Source organism: Zonotrichia albicollis, chromosome 27 (genome assembly GCF_047830755.1).
Source record: "Zonotrichia albicollis isolate bZonAlb1 chromosome 27, bZonAlb1.hap1, whole genome shotgun sequence".
NCBI lineage: Eukaryota > Metazoa > Chordata > Aves > Passeriformes > Passerellidae > Zonotrichia > Zonotrichia albicollis.
The window spans coordinates 6,200,621-6,219,328 of NC_133845.1; the positions used below are offsets into that span (position 1 = coordinate 6,200,621).

Here is an 18,708-nt window from a genome sequence, read left to right on the forward strand (position 1 = left end):
TTTGGGGGGGAAGGAGGGGTGCCTTATTTTTTTTTTCCTCCCTTTCTCCTTTTTTTTTTTTTTTTTAATTTTTTTTTTTATTTTCCCTCCTCCAATTTTATTTTGCAGCCTCCAACTCCCTCCTAACACTTAAAGGAGCCGGCAGCTCGCTTTGGAGTTTCGTGGAACACAACATCACATGCAGAGGATGCGAGCCAAGATGTGATGAGCCCTGCCTTTGGCATGGAGGGTTTTTTGGGGGACAAAGCTATAGCAAATGGGGGTGATGGGTTCATTTTTGGGGGGTACATGACCCACAGTGATGCTGGAGGCAGGTTTTGCCTCCCGGGTTGGTTTGCATGGGGGGGAAAAACCTTCTTGACCTACTTAGGACTAGGTCCTGAAGAAGGGTGAGGATGAGGATGGCAAGGATGAAGATGGTGAGGAAGGGTGGGCATGGGGGCACACAGTCCCACCGAGCACCCACAGAACCCTGGGGCTGATGTGCCCAGCTGCACATCCAAGCAGAGGAGTGGGCTCCACTTTGGGGGTCTGGGGGTCCCTTCCCCACTCACAGTAGCATCTGGCCCCCACACATTTGGGGTGTTCTCCAACCAGACCTGCAGTCCCAGCCACTTTCCCACCCTCGGTGCTCCCTGCAGACCCTGCTGCCACCCCAGACCACGCCGAGGTGCTGGGGCTGGCACGGTGAGCTGGGGCACCCCGGGGAACAGCAGGGACCCCCGGGGCAATGCGGGGGGCTGCAGCCCACACCCCCCCATCCCTGCCTCGCTCGCCTCTAATCCGGGTTTGGGAGTTGCTAAGCAACTGCACAAGTCGCCCGTGGGCTCCGCGCCGAGGCTGCTCCAGCCAGCCCCCAAAACACAGCCTGGCCCCCCCAAGGCGGGCACAGCACCCCGGCCCACCCGCACAGCCCGGCCCCGCTGCCTCTCCCTGGGCAGGTTTGCTCGCTGGGGTCATCCTGCCTGGGGCCTGGTGGCACTGACCTTCCTCCCTGCCACCATTATCTTCACCATCATCATCCCCATTAGCATCCCTGTCCCAGCAGCATCACTGTTCCTGGCACTGGAATGGGCACTGTCCCCTCTGCTGCCACCAGCCCTGTGCCCATCCCTGACCTCATCCCCATCACCTCCACCACCTCCTCCATCCCTACCATCATCCCTGTCCCCATCTCTATCACCATCCCTGTCATGATCCCCAGCCCACTTCTCGTCCCCGTGCTCTTCATAAAGCCAATCCCTGCTCCCATTCCCAGCTTCAGCCTTCAACCCCATCACCCCTGTCCCTCATCCCTGTCCCCATCCCCATCATCACCCTCAGCCTGGCCCTGTCCCCTGCCATATCACCATCCTTGTTCCCATCTCCATCCCATCTCTTTCTCCAGGGCCACTCCTGCTGGGTGCAGATGATGTCACCTCTTGTCCCCTGACACCCCAGCTCCCAGGACACCCTGCTCCCCATCCCACTCCACCCCATCCCAGGCACATCCCACCCCTGCCACCTCCCTCAGCAGCTTCACCCACACTTGGAGGTTGATGGGGGTCACCCCTGTCCCCAGCACATGCCAGGCACCCAAATTCCCCTTGGGAAATGCTCCCAAGCATCCCTCAAATTCCCCTGTGAGCCACTCTGCTCTCCCACTGGAGAGCTTTTCCACCATCACTTCTTTCCACCAGCACACCACGGTGGGTGGGGGGTGGGAATAGCTCTGCTCCAGAAAACCCTGCTGCAGCTTCCAGGAGAAGCCTTGGCAGCTCTGCTGGGATTTTTGATGGGAAGAGATCCTTCCCTGGATTTTAGACCCTCCAGATCCATCACTGCCTGCTCCAATGAGAGATGTTAAGTGGGAAGGGTTTTCGGGCTGATTGACCTGAGTCAATCATTTGGGGTCATGGATCTGAGAAGTTAGCCCCAGAATGAGGATTAGTCCCTCAATTAGCCCCCAGAATCTGCTCCCTCCGTGGCAGCCGGGTCCTGGCAGAGCCGCCGAGCACCGCCGTCTCCCGCAGGCTGCGGCTGCGGAGGAGGGACGCGAAATGCCAGAACATTTCTAATCATTAATGGCGGGTTTGAGCCTGTTCCAGGCTCTGCATTTTTCCTCCCTGGACCCCTTCATCTGGAGGATGCTTTTTCAGGTGCTCCAGCACCTCCAACATTTGAATTCCAAAGCAACAACTCAGATTTTGGAAGGGCAGAACGACAAGTGCAGCCGGCGAGACCTGCTGAGAACATCCCGCCGTCGTGGTTCGAGATGGTGGCACCGAGGTGTTAAAAAATCCTTTAAAAACAGGGAAAAAAATCCTTAAAAGCAAAGGGAACTGGATGCTGGAATGCTGCCCTGGGCGAAGCAGGAGCCGGCAGCCGGCGGGGCGGTGCTGGAGGGGGGGTCAAGGCGTAGCTGGTTGGCATCAGCCCCGGCACGGGGTCCCCGCCAGCTTTTTTTCCCCATCCCTCCTTCCTGTTTTTCCCGGGGGAGCCGCTGTCATGCCCCGTGCCGTGGGCGAGCGCCACATATGGCGATGGAAAACAGGAAAGAGGGGGTAAAAACGGGGTGAGCATGGATGGGGGGGTTCAGTCCTCTCCCAAAATAGAGCAGCCGGCTTCGACGCAAACCCCACTTTTTGGGGGGGGGGGGGATTTTGAAACCACGCTGTATTGGAAAATCTGAATTTCACATGTAGAAATAGGACTGGGGGACTCTTGTGTGCCCCCCAGAATTCCATGGAGGTATCTCAGCTTATGGAGGAGCAATGTCACATCATTCCTTCACGCTGGGATGTTATGAAGTTTCTTCCATCCCCCAGGGATGCAGGGGCCTAAATATAGAGGCTAAAAATATCATCCCGTACTCAGCTCAGCCCCAAACCCAGGATTTTTCGGGGAGAAATCTCAGGTGATCGACATTAATAACAGCGGGGACCTCGTTAATAAAATTCCTCATTAAAACAGCACCGCAGGGGCAGGATGGGAGTGCAGCACCCACCCACGGGAAAAGGGCAGGAGCCAGGGGAGGACCAAGGGGCTTTTTTTAGTTTTGGGGTTGGACAGTGGGAAATGGGGGAATTGGGGCAAGTGTTGCGGTTGCATCTCCAGAGAGGCGTCCCAGTTCATGAGGGTTATGGGGACATGCTCCCCTTTGGCTCCTCTCCACTCATTTTGGGGTGCAATCACAGTGATCCAGAGCTGTGCCTGCTGCCTGCCCCTGCCGGTGCTGCCTGCTACCCCTCCGTGTCCTTGGCCTCTTTCAGGTCCTGGAGGAAAGAAAAAATTTAGATGCTGTGGCACAAGGGGGGCAGGGAGAGCGGGGGAGCAGGGACCAAGTGTGGCTCCTGGCACCTGAATGGAGGGCAGCCTACCTCGGAAGGAGGCCAGGTGAGACGGTCGTCCTCCAGCATGGCTCCCCACGCCACCGGGTCAATGCCACCAGCTGGGGAAGGAGAGGGCTTGATGCCACATGCAGTGGGCACCTGGTACCACGGGTGATGGGCACATGGGACAGGCACAACATCCTGGGCGATGGCACAAAGGGAAGGCCTGATGGCCATCGGTGGTGGACATTTGGGACAGACACAAGGCCATGGGCAACGGGCACAAGGGCAGGTTTGGGCACACAGGAGAGGCCTGATGGCCAACGGTGGTGGACATTTGGGAAAGGCACAAGGCCATGCACAATGGGCACAAGGGCAGGTTTGATGTCCTGGTGATGGGCACACAGGAGAGTCCTGATGCTGTAGATGGTGGGCATGGGGGGCAGGCCTGACACCCTGGGCAAGGGACATGTGGGGCAGGCCTGATGCCCTGGTGATGGGCAGATGGGGCAGGCTGGGCAGGTAATGCAGTGTGGGGCAGGGGATGGCAGTGTGGGGGTGGCTGCTGGGCAAGGCCACTCACCCTCTCTGCTCTCCAGCAGCTTTTGGAAGTACTGCGCTGCAAAGGCCACCACGTCGGTGGGCTGCTCCCGCAGCACTTCCCGCGCCAGCCCCTCCAGCAGGTTCCGGAAGCCGGCGGGCACCCTCATGCTGGTGTTGGCGGCGGCGATGGACATGGTCGCTTCTCCTGGACCCTCTGCAGCGGCACAGCCCGGGATTCACCACAGCCCACAGCGCCCGGAGCCACCGGGCAGCGCCGGGACTCGAACCCGCAGCCCAACGTCTGAGGGGGCCAGAACCGCCGCTAGGGGGAGACACGATCCCTGCCCGCCGCGCACGCGCGCCGCCGCCTCTCTCTGCGCACGCGCGGCCCGTGCGGGGTGAGGGGGGCGGGGGGCCCGCGGCTCCCGTTCCCCCGTGTGCCCCGGCTCCTCTCCCCGGGTGTGCCCCGGCTCCCCCCGCAGCTCCGCAACCCTCGGCCCCGCGCTCCCGGCCTTTCCTCTCGGCCTCTCCCGCCAGAGCCGGACGGGGCAGCGCCTGCACCTCAGGCCGTGCTGCGGACGCCGTCGCTTGGCAACCGCTTCCCCATGGGCGGGGCGTGCCCAGGCCCCGCCCCCGCGCGCCGGGCCCGCCTGAGGGGCGGGGCGGGCCGGGGGTACCGGGGGGCACCGGAGGGTACCGGGCGGTACCGGCCCGTACCGGGCAGCACCGGGGAGTACTGCGGGTCCCGGCGCCCTCGCAGTCCGCTGTGCCCCCAGGATGGCGGCGTGGGCGCTGCTGGCGCTGCTGGCTCTGGCTCCGGCGGCCGCAGGTAAAGGGCTGGGCAAGGTCACCCTCCGGCCCTCCAGCCCCGCGGGCATCCTCTGCAGCCGGGCCCCGGAGAGAGCCTCCCCTGAGACCCCCCGAGACCCACTTCGGGGCACCTGGCACCGCCAGAACCCCTGCCATCACAGCAGCTCGGCTCCGATGCCGAGGGAATTCCCTAAGCCCTCCCAAGCCCTGATTTGGTGCCCTTTGCACTGCTCCGAGCCTCGTATGTGCATTGGCATTTCCCCAACCCCTTTTCGGGTGCCCCGCTTGGCCCCTCCTGTAAATCCTCCCAGCCCCACTTTGATACCTTTGAACCTCCAGATCCTCTTTGATGAGGCTGGCACTACTCAGAGCCCCACTTTGGGGCCCTTGGCATCCCCTTTAGCCCAGTTTTGATGCCTTTATTACCCCCCACCCATCTTTCACACTCTTCACCCCCAAGCTCTGCTTCTATGCCCTCTGCACTCCCAGAGCCGCGGTTTGACACCCTCTGCACACCCTGAGTCCCACTTTGACAAGCGTGGCATCCCCCCAAGCCTCAGTTCAATGCCCTTTGCATGCCCCGAGTCCCACTTTGATGCCCTTCACACCCCCAGCCCCTCCCCAACGCCCTTGGCCCAGCTCTGCTGCCGTGGGACGATGCTTTACGTAAGGTGGGAGCCGCATGCGGCTCCTTGGTGGTGTCTCGTGGGCTCTCCTCCCTTCCCTCCTCCCTTCTTCTTCCCTTCCCTCCTCCCAGCTGCTTTTTATAGCTTCCACTCTTCCCTGGCGTCTCAGTTTTAGGCTTTTTTTTCTCCTCCGACTTGTTTTTTATATAACTCCCAGAGCCTTGTGGCATGAGGCAGCGGGACCAGCGATGCAGCTGACTCCTGAGGGGCCAAGAACATCATTCCTGTCCTTTCCTTTTCCCTTTCCCTTTCCCTTTCCCTTTCCCCTTCCCTTTCCCTTTCCTTTTCCCTTTCCCTTTCCCTTTCCCCTTCCCCTTCCCTTTCCTTTTCCCTTTCCCTTTCCTTTTCCCTTTCCCTTTCCCTTTCCCCTTCCCCTTCCCTTTCCTTTTCCCTTTCCCTTTCCCTTTCCCCTTTTCCTTCCCCTTTCCCCAGCCTAGGATGAGCTGCAGAGGAGATGAGGCTCCATGAGCTCTGCTTTGGTCACCGGGGTTCTCTGCCCAGATCACCCCTCACACATTACTTCTGACCCCCTTTTCAAATATGATTTTCTTTTCACACTGCAAAAATGGGGCTTTTGGGGGTGCCAGGGCTGAGCCTTCTCCTTCCATCCCCACTGAAGGTGCCTTTGCCAATGCTGCACACCTGATGTTTTCCATCCCACCTTTGGCAAACCATTTTCCAAGAGAAAAATACATCAGAATATTCATTAGCAAGGCTGGGCTGGGAGAGACACTCCCATGCTGCTATTAGAGGAATTTTTACCAAAATCTGTACCCAAATCCATGTAATACAAGATGTAACATGCTCCCTATACTTTAGGAGGTGAATTCCCTCTTGTGGAATTTAAATTCTGCCTCTTCCTCAGCTCTGTGGTGATTTTAACCACCTTAAAGCTGACTGGGAATCTGTAAATTAGGTGGGATCTCAAATAATCTGTATTTAAGAGGGGGTCAGGGTGTTTTTCTCTGGGAGCTGATGTTTGCACTGTTTGCTGGTTCCAGGGGGGATGCTCAGCTTTGCCTCCTACTATGGTGACCACATGGTGCTGCAGCAGAAGCCCTCGGGGGCCGTGGTGTGGGGCCACGGGGAGCTCGGGGCCGTGGTGACCCTGACTCTCTCAGGTGCCAGTGGCCTCGTCATCATGGAGAAAACAGCTCAGGTTAAAGGTCAGTCCCAGACTTTCACTAGAAATCGATGGTTTTGGTGGCCAAAGAATGCTCTGAGCCCAAATCAGAGCCCATGGTGGGGTGGCTGAGGCAGGGTTTGGCAGCACCCCTGTGTTTGTCACACTGCTGCCCTGGGGCTGCAAGGTGCTGGTGACATTGTGCTTTTCCCTCTCCAGGGGACCTGGGGGGCTCAGCCATCCCCTCCCCAGCAGTGCAGCCTTTGCTCACTGTGGTTGCCTCAGTGGCTCCCGTGGGTGCCCAGTGGGAGCTGAGCTGCTGCTGGAGTGGGTGGCAGAGAGGCTGTGCAGGGGACAGGGGGAATTTACCTTCTCTCCCTGTCTAAACCAGGTCTGAGGAACCTCCAGAGCACTTCCAGGTTCTCTTTCAATCTCTGCCCTGTGGGATCTCTAAGCCCCAAAGGATTTTGCCTGTGCAAGCAGAAACTTCTTGGAGCTGGGAAGGCTCAGGGGAACCTCAAATCCCAGCTACATCCCTGCCTGAAGAGTTGGGAGGGAGCTCATCACCTTTGGAGGGTAAAAGTGCTGCCCAAGGGTACCTCCATAAGATGAAGAGCCTGGAGGTGTCTTGTGGGAGAGCAGCAATCCAGGAGATCTGCAGGATCCAGCCAGAAAATCCATGCTAAGCTCCAGCAGAATATCTTTACGCTTCGATTTGGCGCCTCTAAAATTAGCTGGAGACATCTCAGTGTCACACACACCAAGCTGCTCCTGTAATCCCAGTTCCTCCCAGCAGCTTCTGCTCTGACACACATTTGTTTTCCAGGTTTTCTTTTTTAACCCCTAAATTCCTGCAGGAGAAAGGTCCTTCTGATGCCAGAGGGCTTCTGAAATCTATTTCCTCGACCTGTCTCTGTGGTGGAGAAGCTTTTCTCTGTTGCCTGTCCTTCCCTACTGGTTGATGGCTGCTCATCCAACATCCTGGTGAAGGTCTTGAGGCCTTCATAAGGGTGGTGGAAGATAAGCACCATCCTCTTCCTCCAGGACCTTCTGGGACTTGGACAACTGTCCTGAACCCAATGGACCGGGGCGGTCCCTATGCACTGACAGCCGAGCAGGGCTTGGAGAACGTGACCCTGCGGGACATCTACTTTGGAGACGTGTGGCTTTGCAGTGGGCAGAGCAACATGGCAATGACAGTCCTGCAGGTAAAGCCCCTCAGCACAGAGCAGGCAGAGCAGGTAGGGATGAGGCAGGGAAGCAGCCTGCATGCTCCTGGCCCTTCTCCAGGTGGCCAATGCCAGCCAGGAGCTCGCTGCCGCCGCTCGCTATCCCTACGTCCGTGTCTTTGCTGCGGCGCCTGCCCGCTCCAGCGTGGAGCTGGAGGACCTGGAGCAGATTGATTTGCCATGGTCCATCCCAACAGCTGGTGAGTGCAATGTGCCTCCAGAAGAGAGCTTGGAAATGGGTTTTTTCCCACTGTTTCCCTTTGCAGCCTGCTGTTTCTTGAGCAGAAATCCTGGGCCACGGGAATTTCACCTACTTCTCGGCCGTGTGCTGGCTCTTGGGGCGCTCCCTGTATGATGCTCTGGGGACCCCCATCGGGCTGGTGGAGGTGGCCTGGGGAGGGACCCCCATTGAGGCCTGGTCCTCCCGCCGGGTTCTGCAGGCATGTGGGCTCCCAGAGGACACAGGGAGGTGAGAGAAGGTGCTGTGGAAACGCCTCCTGCTCTGTACCACGCTGCTTTTGGGGAGCATCCTCATCCCTTCCCACCTCACTTCTTCTCCCAGAGCCTCACAGCCCCCTCTCTGCATCATTATACTCCCTCTGGATAAAAAAACCCTCTTGTGCCAAGAGCATAAGCACATCTGGGTGGATAAAAGGAGAAGAGAGGGACCCCACATCTCCCTTTGCCATGGTGCTTGCTTTAACCTAAAGGCTGCCATGGGCTTTGTGCCCCCCTTAAACCTAACTTTGTCTTCCAGCACCTCCCCACATCAGCATCCCTCTGGCCCAAAAACGCCCTCGGTGCTCTGGAATGCCATGATCCACCCGCTGCTCAACATGACCCTGCGGGGCGTCGCTTGGTACCAGGGTGAGCCCCCATTTCTATCCCTGGGGTGGAGCAGCCCCCACTGTCCCACCAAGCTCTCACCAGCCCTTCTTTCTGGGGAAAGGTGAGGAGAATACCCTGCTGAACACAGACCAGTACAACTGCACCTTCCCTGCACTCATTGCTGACTGGCGCTGGGCGTTCCACACCGGATCAGCCGGACAGACAGAGCCACGTCTCCCCTTTGGCTTTGTGCAGGTGTGGTGGGTGAGAGGGGTGACATCCCCCCTTGTCCTTGGGGGATACCCAGGGACAGGATGCTGTAAGCACATGTGCATCCTGCCAAGTGCTGAAAATCGCAGGCAGGACCACAGTGGCCACTTTTGGGATCTGAGCCACTCCCCCATGTCCCCTGTGCCTCACAGCTGTCCACCTACCGCCATGAGAGTGCAGACGACAGCTTTCCCCGGCTCCGCTGGCACCAGACAGCCGACCTGGGCGTTGTTCCCAACGCCAGGATGCCCAGCACTTTCATGGCTGTGGCCATGGATCTGGGGGACGAGCACTCTCCCTATGGCAGGTGAGTCCTGGGCTGGGGTGAGGGTGTAGGGATGGAGGTTTTGGGGTTCCAGCTCCATCTTTCCCCTCTTCCTGGGCAGTGTCCACCCCCGGGACAAGCAGAGCGTGGCTCACCGACTGCTGCTGGGTGCCTTGGCTGTGGCCTATGGGGACAAGGGCCTCGTGTTCCAGGGACCATTTCCCACCCGGGCTGTCCTGGAGGTGACCAGGGGGCTGCTGAATGTCACCTACAGCCAGGAGCTCATCTGGCGCCAGAGGGATGCACAGGCATTTGAGGTGAGCAGTGGGATATCCTCTCCAAGGAACTCAGAAGGGATGGCACCACTGATGGGGGTTTCTCTGCTCCCCAGGTGTGCTGCTCCAGCCTGGCCTCCCCGTGCCAGTGGCTGCTGGCACCAGTGGTGGCAGTGAGGTCCCACACGGTGACGCTGGCCCTGAGTGGCTGCAGGACGCTGGTGCTGGGGCTGCGCTATGCCTGGGCTGAGTGGCCCTGCGAGTACCTGGCCTGTCCCCTCTACAACTCCCAGGGGCTGCCTGCACCCTCCTTCCTGCTGGACACCCTCCCTGCAGGGAGCACTGCTGAAGGGAGGGAGCTGCTGCTCCTCCCCAGCTCTGGGTTCCCCCTAAATTAGGGAGATGAGTGAGCTCAGAGCTCTGGCAAAGCACTCGTGGTTCCTGGAACTGTCCCTTCCCGAGCCATGGAATCAGAGATTTCATTACTCCCTTATTAATTAAACAAGTTTTCAGCTCCTCTGTGGACTCAAGCCAAGGCTACAGAATGGGGGGAAGGGGGAAAAGCCAATTTACAATTAAATCTATGAAAAATTATGTAAGGCGAAGCAGCAGGACACACCAATGGGAGCTGAACCCCTCACTGCTGCTCCCTTGCAGCAGTGGAGCTGGTCCTGGCCCCCCAGGCACCCCATTTTTCTGGGCATGGACTGCTGATCCCCAGGGTAGGGTGCTCACAGGATCCAGGGATCAGCTTCCAGCTGCAGGTAGAGAGGGGGAGAGAGGAGCTCTGCCAAAAAAACACAGCCAAATACTAAGGCTGGGCTGGGACAGGGAGCTGTGGAGGGCTGCAGGTGCCTTCCACCTCCCTCTCAATAAAAAGTTAATAAACCAACTCATTTTATTCCTGGATCTCTCATTTTATTCCTAGATCTTTTTTTTTTCCTTCAGATGAGCATTCCTAATCCTCCATGCCCCACTTCTTGCCAAAAAAGCAGGGAAATTTGTGTGGAAGAGGCACAGCGTGGCACCCAGCATTTAGAATAAGAGACCCAAGAGGTTCTGCACAAAATATTGATTGTTTAACCCTTTTTGGCTGGACAAATGTACATAAGAAGGGGAAGGCCAGGTGCAGGAAGCACAGGTGGGTTCAGCCTGGCTGCTGCAGTAGAGCTGTGTCAGAAAAGTGGATCCTGGGATGACAGGATCCCTCCTGCTGCCTCCTCCTGGGTCAGGCAGAGCCGAGTGAGTCCCGTGAGGCTTTTCCCATCCTTTCCACTCCAGGCTTTGGTTCTAGACAAGAGCAGGCAGTTAATTAACTGGGCAATGGCAGACTGGGATCTGGGCTTTTTCCAGCACCGAGTAACTGGCCCAGGAGCCAGCTGTGCTGGCCCTGGGTTGCCATAGTAACGAGGATGCAGAATCCAGCTCAGTCGGTGGATTTTTTAAAACCATAATTCAGACTGTGTGTTCAGGGCCAGGAGTGAAGCCCAGGCCTCTCAGCTCCTACCTGTGGGGCTGGGCTGTCTCACACAGCCTGCAAACCACTTGCCATGGGCACCAGGGGTCCCTGTGAGACCCCAGAGGAGGCCTCCAGCTCCCCAAAACCCAAAGCATGTGGGAGAGGGAGCAGTGCAGGTCCTGGGAATGTGGTTTTATCTTGGAACCCGTCTCCATCTCCACACACAGCACCACTGTGCACAGCAGTGCCATATGAACAGGAGAAGGGATGCAGGCATGGCATCCTTGGCATCAGCCCCCCAGGATTTGAAACTCCCAACCCCACTCCCAGCAGGATGAGCTGCCAAAACCAGGGACCCTCCCAGCCCTGCAGTTTGCCCAGAGCTTGGATTTAAGCAGCAATCTCTTGGCTTGCTGTTCCTATAGCAACCCCTGCCCACACTTTGGATCGCAGTAGCATCACACTCTGCATGCCAGAACCCCTTTCAGGATTTGTCAGCCCTCACAGTGACCCCCAGCTATGCCCCCAAACCCCTTAAGGTCTTGGCAAAGGATTGAGGGTGGTCCAGCCACATATTGAGGGTGGGATCTTATGCTGTGAGAGCCAAGAGAAGAGGGAAGAAATTGTCTCTACCCTAAAAGCCTACCTAGGGCTGCACCGTTGGAGAGGGCTGTGCTGCCGTCGGCCTCGGGGGTGCAGGGTTGGTGTTTGGGCTTGGTGGCCTCCAGCCCAGCCAGCAGCGTCATGAAGTCGATGACAGTGTCGATGTCCTCCTTGTTGGCAGTGGCTTCCCTCAGGGCGCTGACGGCGTTGAGGCGGCTGAAGGAGGTCAGCTCGGAGATGTTGGCGCGCAGGAAGAGGAGGATGACGTTGAGGTCGTTGAGGGGGCAGGTGAGCATCCTGCGACTGAGCAGGTCGAAGGCAGGCAGCATCTCATAGACAGAGAGCAGCCCCTTGTCCCACTGGCAGAGCTGCAGGGCGTTGTAGATGACAACAGGGATGAGGAGGACATAGACACTGCCAACGGAGAGGCTGATGAGCTGGAACACGGAGAAGAAGACCAGCTTGCAAGGGATGAGCGACGGGATGTGCGGCTCTGCCTCGAGCAACCCCGTTTTGATGGAGCAGCTGAACTCATCCTGGAAGAAGATGTTAAGGTGGAGAAAGACCAGGTAGAGGCAGGTGGCAGCCAAGAAGAGGAGCAGCAGCAGGTTCCTCAGGATGTAGATGAACACCAGGGCGTGGGCGTGCTGCTTGCAGGTCAGGTACCGCTCCAGCAACGGGAACTCGAAATACCTCTCCCGGCGGGCCCTGGGGATGGAGGGACACAGGGGGAGTGAGAGCCACCCCCCATTTCACCCAGGTCCATCCTGGGTGCAGCCACAACACCACATGGAGAGACTCCAAGGGCCATGGTGACCTGGCCTGGCCTCACCTCTCGTACTCCTCCCAGAATTGCTCTGGCTCAGCACTGGCCTGCTGCACCTTCTTCATGTGCTGCACCAGGCGCACAGAGCGGTTGTAGGATTTATCCAGCTCGTCGATGATGAAGAGGAGGTCGCAGTGCAGGGCGGGGGCAGCAGCGTAGCGCCACAGCAGGTACGGCAGGTACATCAGCACCGCCACCACCAGCAGCGAGTAGGGGAAGGCCTGGGCAAAGAACACGAACGGTCACGGAGGATGTGGAGTCACTCTGGCTGTGGACATCCAGAGGAATGCAGGGGCACCCAGAGGTGACTCTGAGCCTACCTTGAGAGCCCAGAGGGACTTGGTGATGGCACGTCCCTCAGCGTCGAAGCCGTGGTGGATGAGGGAGTCCCAGCAAGCCGTGTCGGTGTAGGCGGACTGCTTCCCCGTGAAGTTGGTGGGAGAGAAGCAGCTGATCTGGGAGCCTGGGGCGAGGAGGAGGAGAGCAAATCTCAGCCATGGAGGGTGGAGGAACACTCCAAAGCCACAAGCAAATGCCTTACAGGAGGGTAATTATATCTCAGGCATTGCTTTGAATCAAAAAAAGCATTTTCCATGGTCATTTTGGAGCTGCTGTGTTTCTAGCCAGGACTTTTCCATTTCTTCCCAAACACAAACCCTTTGTGTGTAGCAGTGTGTACACAGTGTAGGGAATTACAGACTAACAACTAACCAGCCAGAAACTGGAGTAAAACCAAACCCTCAGGGAGAGCAGTTAGATGTTGGCCGAGGCCAGATTTAGCCTGAGGTCACAATGCATCATCTCTCCATGCTGCTGGCACCCTCTTCCTCCTCCTTGGAAACCAGCCCATGGCACCCAAAGGTGCTGGGCACAAGCAGCTGAGGCTGAGCATTGCCTCAGTGCTGCTCCTGGGGTTAGCACAGCTGTTCCCACGCTCTCCCACTGAATTATGATCCATTAAAAACAATCAATAAACACCCATGAGGCAGAACAGCTCCTAAAACTGTTCCAGGCTGTTCCCCGTTGGATCACGACACCATCAAGAACACAAGGGATTTGCCACGACAACCAAACCACCACTGATGATTGCCCACGACCTGGAGAACACATTGGAAAAGCCACAACTCACCAGCAGAGAACTCCCGGGCGAAAGCCAGCGAGACGAGGAAGAGGGGCAGCCCCACGGTGACAAACTTCAGCAGGCGATCGCTCGGCAGCTCCAGCCGCAAGCCCTTGGCCCGGGAACTGCTGGGGTCCGGGAGCAGAGCATCAGAGAGCATGTACTCGGCAGCCGTGTGCGACAGGGACATCTTGAAGTGAGGAAGGGACACTGCTGAGGGCTGCCCGAGGTGTGACTGCCGGGCTGAGGAGTCCCTGCCGAGAGCCTGAGTGCTGTGTCCGGCAGCTGTGAACGACAGCTCAGGCGGGGCGTTAAATCACCTCGTAATTACAGGGGAAACCTTTTCACAAGCAGAAATAGAAAAACCCACCCCAGCACCGCAGCAGCGAGCGGGGAAGGCAGCTTTGCTCCCTGACAGCATTCCTGCAGGGCAGCGTTCCTGCCCCGCCGCAGCCGCTCCTGGCTCCCCGCGGTTTTACCGCCCTCTCTCATCAGCCAGCAGATTTCTGGCGCTGTGGCCCCAGGGCATGGGGGTCCCCAGCTATTTTCAGCAGGGAGCCAGGGGACTGGGCCCTCCCACAGCAAAAAGCCCCAGCCAGATACACAGTGGCCCTGGGGGGAAAATTCCCTTCACAGCATCCAAACCAGCCAGAGAACATCCTGCTGCCCAGCTCCAAGCTCCTCTCCTGTCGGTCAGGAGACACCAAATGAGGTAATTGTGAGGCAAAACATCTGCAATTCCCCATATCAGTGATCCCTCCTCTTCCTCCTTCTCAGGGCACAGAGGGAAGAATCTGGCCCTAAGAAAATCTTCCAAGGGCAGGGGACCCCAATAAGGGATTCTAAAAATAAGGAACAGGGTAACTGAAGGAGCAGTTACAGAACAGTTTCCCAGCAGCACAGTGCTGAGAAACCCACACCAAGGCTGCTGGCAGCACAGAGTGGGGCAGTCTCAGAGCTCCTCAACCCAGCCCAGCCCAGCCAAGCCAAGCAACTCCCTGTTGTGCAGTCTCTCAACACAGCAAAAAAATACCACAGCCACTGCCAAATTGCACTTTCGATGGATTTTCCAGTGAAGGGACTCTCCAAATCTGAGCCAAACAACTCTGGAGAGACAACAGCTCCAAAATCTGGGAGGGGCTGCAACCAGGTCTGCTCAAAGCTACACAGGGACTGAGTCCCACCCAGCCAGAGCACAGAGACACACACCACCTTCCCTCAAGAGAATTGAAGCTTTTATTGCCCAGAGACAAGTTCAAAACACAAATCAGGCAAAGCCCAACTTTCACCCAGCCGTGTTTGTCCCTCCTAGAGGCTCCTCAGTATGTCCAGCTGCTTTCCTGGGCCAGAAGCACATGTAGGCACCCACTCTGAATCCAGCAGCATCAGCACCAGCACAGAGACAGAGGCTTCACCCCACCACTGGCTCCAAGGTGGGCACAGCTGCTGCCACGCGCTGCAGATGTGGAGATACATGGCACCATTCCAGTCCTGCCTCGTCAGTCCTTGGGGATGTCCAGCTCCAGCTTCCTCAGGGTTTTTTGGAAGAAGGGGGGCAGCTTGCAGACAAAGTCCAAGGGCTGGCCCAGGGGCAGGGAGAGGCGCTGGGCGTGCAGGTGCAGGGGCAGGTGCCGAGCCTTGCTCTGCTCCAGCTTCAGCCTCCTCAGGGTGAGCTCAGGAAGCTTCTGCAGCAAGGACAGAAAATGTTCCCCTCAAAACTGCAGCTTTTCAGCTGGGACTTGAAATCCCCAGCCCATAAGCAGCTGGGGGATACAAGGGGCTGTATCCAGCTCCAGCTGCTCCCCAGTGCAAGACCTGCCTTACCTGGGGCGCCAGTTTGCTCCAGTGTGAGTATTTGTGATCCCCCAGGATGGGGCATCCCAAGCCATAGGCCAGGTGAACCCGGATCTGGTGCTTCACCCCTGAGGAGAAAAGGGGAAGAAGAGAAAGCTGACATCCAGCTGGGTCAGGCCTCACCCTCAGTGCTGGACAAAGCCGTGCTGAAATTGCTGGCAGCCAGCACCCACAGCTTTGTCCTAGAAATGAGACAAAGTCCTGTCTAATGACAAGTTCCCCCTTCCAGAGCTGCTGCTGACTGCACAGTGATGCTGGCAGGAGGCTATGTACACAATACATACAAATCACAAACGGGATGGGGCTGCTGTGGAACGTGCCTTGAGCTGTTTTATTTTTCAGCATCAGTCTCATTCCATGGCTATGACAATGGGAAGATGCCAGCAGCTCACATCTCAGGCAGCAGACCAAGAATTTAATGTTACAACTTACTTTATAAGTTTCTTGACCAATCACAAAAATAAAAAGCACATTGACAGTAGTTCTGTCTAACCACTATAAGCACAGGTACCTTTGGTTAAAACAATGCTTGCTTATTTCCAATACAATACCTGCTTGTAAGCCTTAAAACACAATGCACAGAGCTCCATTATTAAGCTTCAAACTTCCTAATATCTCACTAGATAAACTTTTCTGTAGCTTAGAGAGTTATTCTAGACAAGCATGAATACACAGACTGTCGCAGACATTTTTTCACAGAAATCCTTTCTTTGGGATTTGTGCATCTTCTGGGAAGCAAAGGGCCCCAGAAGAAGAATGTAAACAAATTGTTATCAGCTGCTGTGAAATGTTGCAGGTGATCCTGTGATTGGCTCATCTTCCATGTGTTCCATTAAGGGCCAATCACAGGAGCAGCTCAGGGACAGATTCCCTGGACACAGAACTTCGTTATTCTTTCTTTCTATTCTATTCTTAGCTGAGCAGCTCTCTACAACTTCTCTTCTTTTTCTTTTTAGTATATTATAATGTATTATATATCTTATATCAATAAATCAAGCCTTCTGATCAAGAAAGAAGATTCTCGTCCTTCTCTCACCACAGTGACCGTCTAAGGTCGCTGTAATACACAGACCATTGTTCTCTTTGTCTTTGTTTTTCTAAGGTTTAAATAATTTTTCTGCTGACCAATCTCATGGCTGCTGCTCAGCTCTAATCACAGTTCTGCTGCCTCTGACGCCTGCCTTTTGCAGCTTTCCCAAAACCCTCTGATTTTACAGATTCCCAGAGGCAGGGAGCAGATGCAGCCCCGGGCAGGCGGCACTCACCCGTGATGGGCTGCAGCTGCAGCAGGGAGCAGGCAGAGGCAGCAGCCAGCCGGCGGTACCGCGTCACCGCGCGCTCGGCGTGCCGATCCCCGCGCGCCTTCACCAGCCGGCCATCCTCCGCACGCACGCGGAACCTGGGAGCCAGCGTCATCTAAGGGTGGGGAGAGGGGAGTTGGGGGAGGCAGGAGGGGATGCTGGGGCTGCCTGGCCAGAATGGCAGCTGAGGGAACGCAGGATTCACCTTGTAGTGGGATTGGTGGCTCTTCACCTCCTTCTCCACAATGGGGATTTCCACAACGCCCTCAACAGGGTCCGGGTCCCCCAGGACAATTGCCCTGGAAAGGGAAAGCAGAGGTCTGTGGGGTGTTGCTCTCACAGGAGGGGAACCCTCCCCTCAGCCCCTCTCCCACGACCCAGTCCCGTAAAATGGTGCTGAAAGGGGGAAATAAGCAACACCCTTCTACAAAATCCCCACACCCTTTTTTAAAGGCCTTTCACAGCCCCATCTTCACTCACGCCTTTCCTACCAGTAGATCTTCTCCACCTGACGGGTTTTGAAGAGCAGACGGATCTTCTCTGCTGCCTCCTTGCTCCGTGCCAGCACCATCACACCCGTGGTCTCCTTGTCCAGCCGGTGGCAGAGGTGGAGGGGCTCAGCTCTCATGTTCTCCAGCATCTTGGCCAAAACGGGCAGCACATCAGCGATGCAGTTCTTGATGCCGGGGCCGCCTGTGTGACCCAGGGCAGCAAGGAGTCTCACCTCTTGTGCTCCCCACGCACCCTAAATCAGCCCAAAATGCTGGGGAAGGCTGAGATCTGACAGTGACCAAGCCCCTGAAACCTTCCCTGGGAAAGGAAACCCCAGCACAGGAAGGGCAGAGATAGAGGATCCCATAAGCACCACGGAGACATTTCCATTTCCCACTCGCCCTCACCGTGCACAGGGAGCCCGTAGGGTTTGTCTATCACCACAATCTCCTCGTTCTGGTACAGAGTTCTTTGCTTAAGGATCTTGGCCAGGACGTTGGGGTGAACCTGCTGCAGCTGCTGGCTCATTGCAGTGAGTTCCCGGAGCCATCGCTGTGTCGGGTCCTTGGGGATCTGAGGAGAGAAGGAGACACCAGTGCTGGGGTTTAAACAGCTCTTGGCTCTCACACAAACCTGCACTGGCACCTGCAGCAACGTGCTCGCCTTCCCTGAGCTCCTGCTCCATGGCTGAGGGGCAGCCTGGGATCCAGAGGGATCGGGACAAGCTCAGTCAGTGGCCTTGGGGAATCTCATGAGGTTGAACAAGGCCAAGGGCAGGTGCTGCACCTGGGCCAGGGCAACCCCCAGGAACAATCCAGGCTGGGGATGGAGGGATGGAGAGCAGCTCTGGGAGAAGCCCCTGGGGTGCAGGTGGGGGAGAGCTGGACAGGCCCTGGCCCAGAACCCCCCTGTGCTGGGCTGATCCCCAGCCTGGGCAGCAGGGCAGGGGGGGATTCTGCCCCTCTGCCCCCAGGTGAGACCCCACCTGCAGAGCTGCCCCCAGCTCGGGGCTCCCAGCACAGGGAGGAGCTGGAGCTGCTGCAGGAGCCCAGAGGAGGCCACAGAGATGCTGCAAGGGCTGGAGCCCCTCTGCTCTGGAGCCAGCCTGGGAGAGATGGGGGTGTTTATCTGGAGAAGCTTCAGGGGAGCTCAGAGCCCCTTCCAGTGTCTAAGGGGGACTCCAGGAGAGCTGGAGAGGGACTTTGGACAAGGGCTTGGAGTGACAGGATAGGAGGGAATGGCTTCACACCGACAAAACACGGAGTTAGAGGGGATCCCGGGAAGAAGTTTTCCCTTGGAGGGTGGTGAGGCCCTGACACAAGTTGCCCAGAGCACTGCCCCATCCCCGAGTGCCCAAGGCCCGGTTTGGAAGGAGCTGGGAGCACGCTGGTCTAGAGGAAGGTGTCCCTGCCCCTGGCAGGGGTGGAACTGGACGGGTTTTCACCCATCGCACCCGGTCCCTCACCGCGCGTCCCGCTCCCGTGCCCGCCCGCGCTGTGCACGCCGGGAGTGGTAGTCCGGACACTCCGGGCCCAGAGCCCGCACTCCGCTCACCTCTCGCTGCGGCTCCTCGCTCTTCCGCAGCCGCTCCGCCAGCTCCTCCGCCCGCAGAGCCGCCGTCGCCCGTGCGCTCCCGCAGACTCCACGCACCGCCCGGGCCAGCCCCGCGCCGCTCCGCCAGCAGCGCCTCGCCGCGCCGCCGCCTGCCGCCAT

At 57.6% G+C, this 18,708-nt stretch overlaps 4 protein-coding genes across 6 annotated transcripts; 1 reads left to right on the forward strand and 3 right to left on the reverse strand.

Annotated features, from left to right (window-relative positions):
- Positions 1-42: 42 nt before the first annotated feature.
- On the reverse strand, positions 43-4,488 carry SPA17 (sperm autoantigenic protein 17). The gene is made up of 3 exons (XM_014272688.3): positions 3,895-4,488; positions 3,360-3,430; positions 43-3,254 (listed from the first exon to the last, which is right to left on the reverse strand). The coding sequence occupies exons 1-3, from the start codon at positions 4,046-4,048 to the stop codon at positions 3,222-3,224; spliced, it is 258 nt and encodes an 85-aa protein (XP_014128163.1). The 5' UTR covers positions 4,049-4,488; the 3' UTR covers positions 43-3,221.
- Positions 4,446-15,257, forward strand: SIAE (sialic acid acetylesterase). Of its 2 annotated transcripts, none has more exons than XM_074559671.1 (10): positions 4,446-4,683; positions 6,352-6,516; positions 7,518-7,681; positions 7,764-7,902; positions 7,988-8,171; positions 8,460-8,569; positions 8,652-8,785; positions 8,953-9,107; positions 9,187-9,382; positions 11,584-15,257. In XM_074559671.1, exons 1-10 carry the CDS (start codon positions 4,632-4,634, stop codon positions 11,602-11,604), a joined length of 1,320 nt encoding a protein of 439 aa, XP_074415772.1. In that variant the 5' UTR covers positions 4,446-4,631; the 3' UTR covers positions 11,605-15,257. The 2 variants fall into 2 exon arrangements, with proteins under 2 accessions (XP_074415772.1, XP_074415771.1); XM_074559670.1 differs by lacking the exon at positions 11,584-15,257 and adding an exon at positions 9,457-10,256.
- PANX3 (pannexin 3) lies at positions 10,257-13,538 on the reverse strand. Its single transcript, XM_074559676.1, has 5 exons — positions 13,358-13,538; positions 12,549-12,691; positions 12,235-12,449; positions 11,446-12,110; positions 10,257-10,630 (listed from the first exon to the last, which is right to left on the reverse strand). The coding sequence occupies exons 1-5, from the start codon at positions 13,536-13,538 to the stop codon at positions 10,569-10,571; spliced, it is 1,266 nt and encodes a 421-aa protein (XP_074415777.1). The 3' UTR covers positions 10,257-10,568.
- RPUSD4 (RNA pseudouridine synthase D4) lies at positions 14,567-18,708 on the reverse strand. Of its 2 annotated transcripts, none has more exons than XM_074559674.1 (7): positions 18,550-18,708; positions 17,403-17,568; positions 16,995-17,196; positions 16,709-16,802; positions 16,468-16,618; positions 15,173-15,270; positions 14,567-15,033 (listed from the first exon to the last, which is right to left on the reverse strand). In XM_074559674.1, exons 1-7 carry the CDS (start codon positions 18,706-18,708, stop codon positions 14,848-14,850), a joined length of 1,056 nt encoding a protein of 351 aa, XP_074415775.1. In that variant the 3' UTR covers positions 14,567-14,847. The 2 variants fall into 2 exon arrangements, with proteins under 2 accessions (XP_074415775.1, XP_074415776.1); XM_074559675.1 differs by having other exon boundaries at positions 14,894-15,033; positions 16,468-16,601.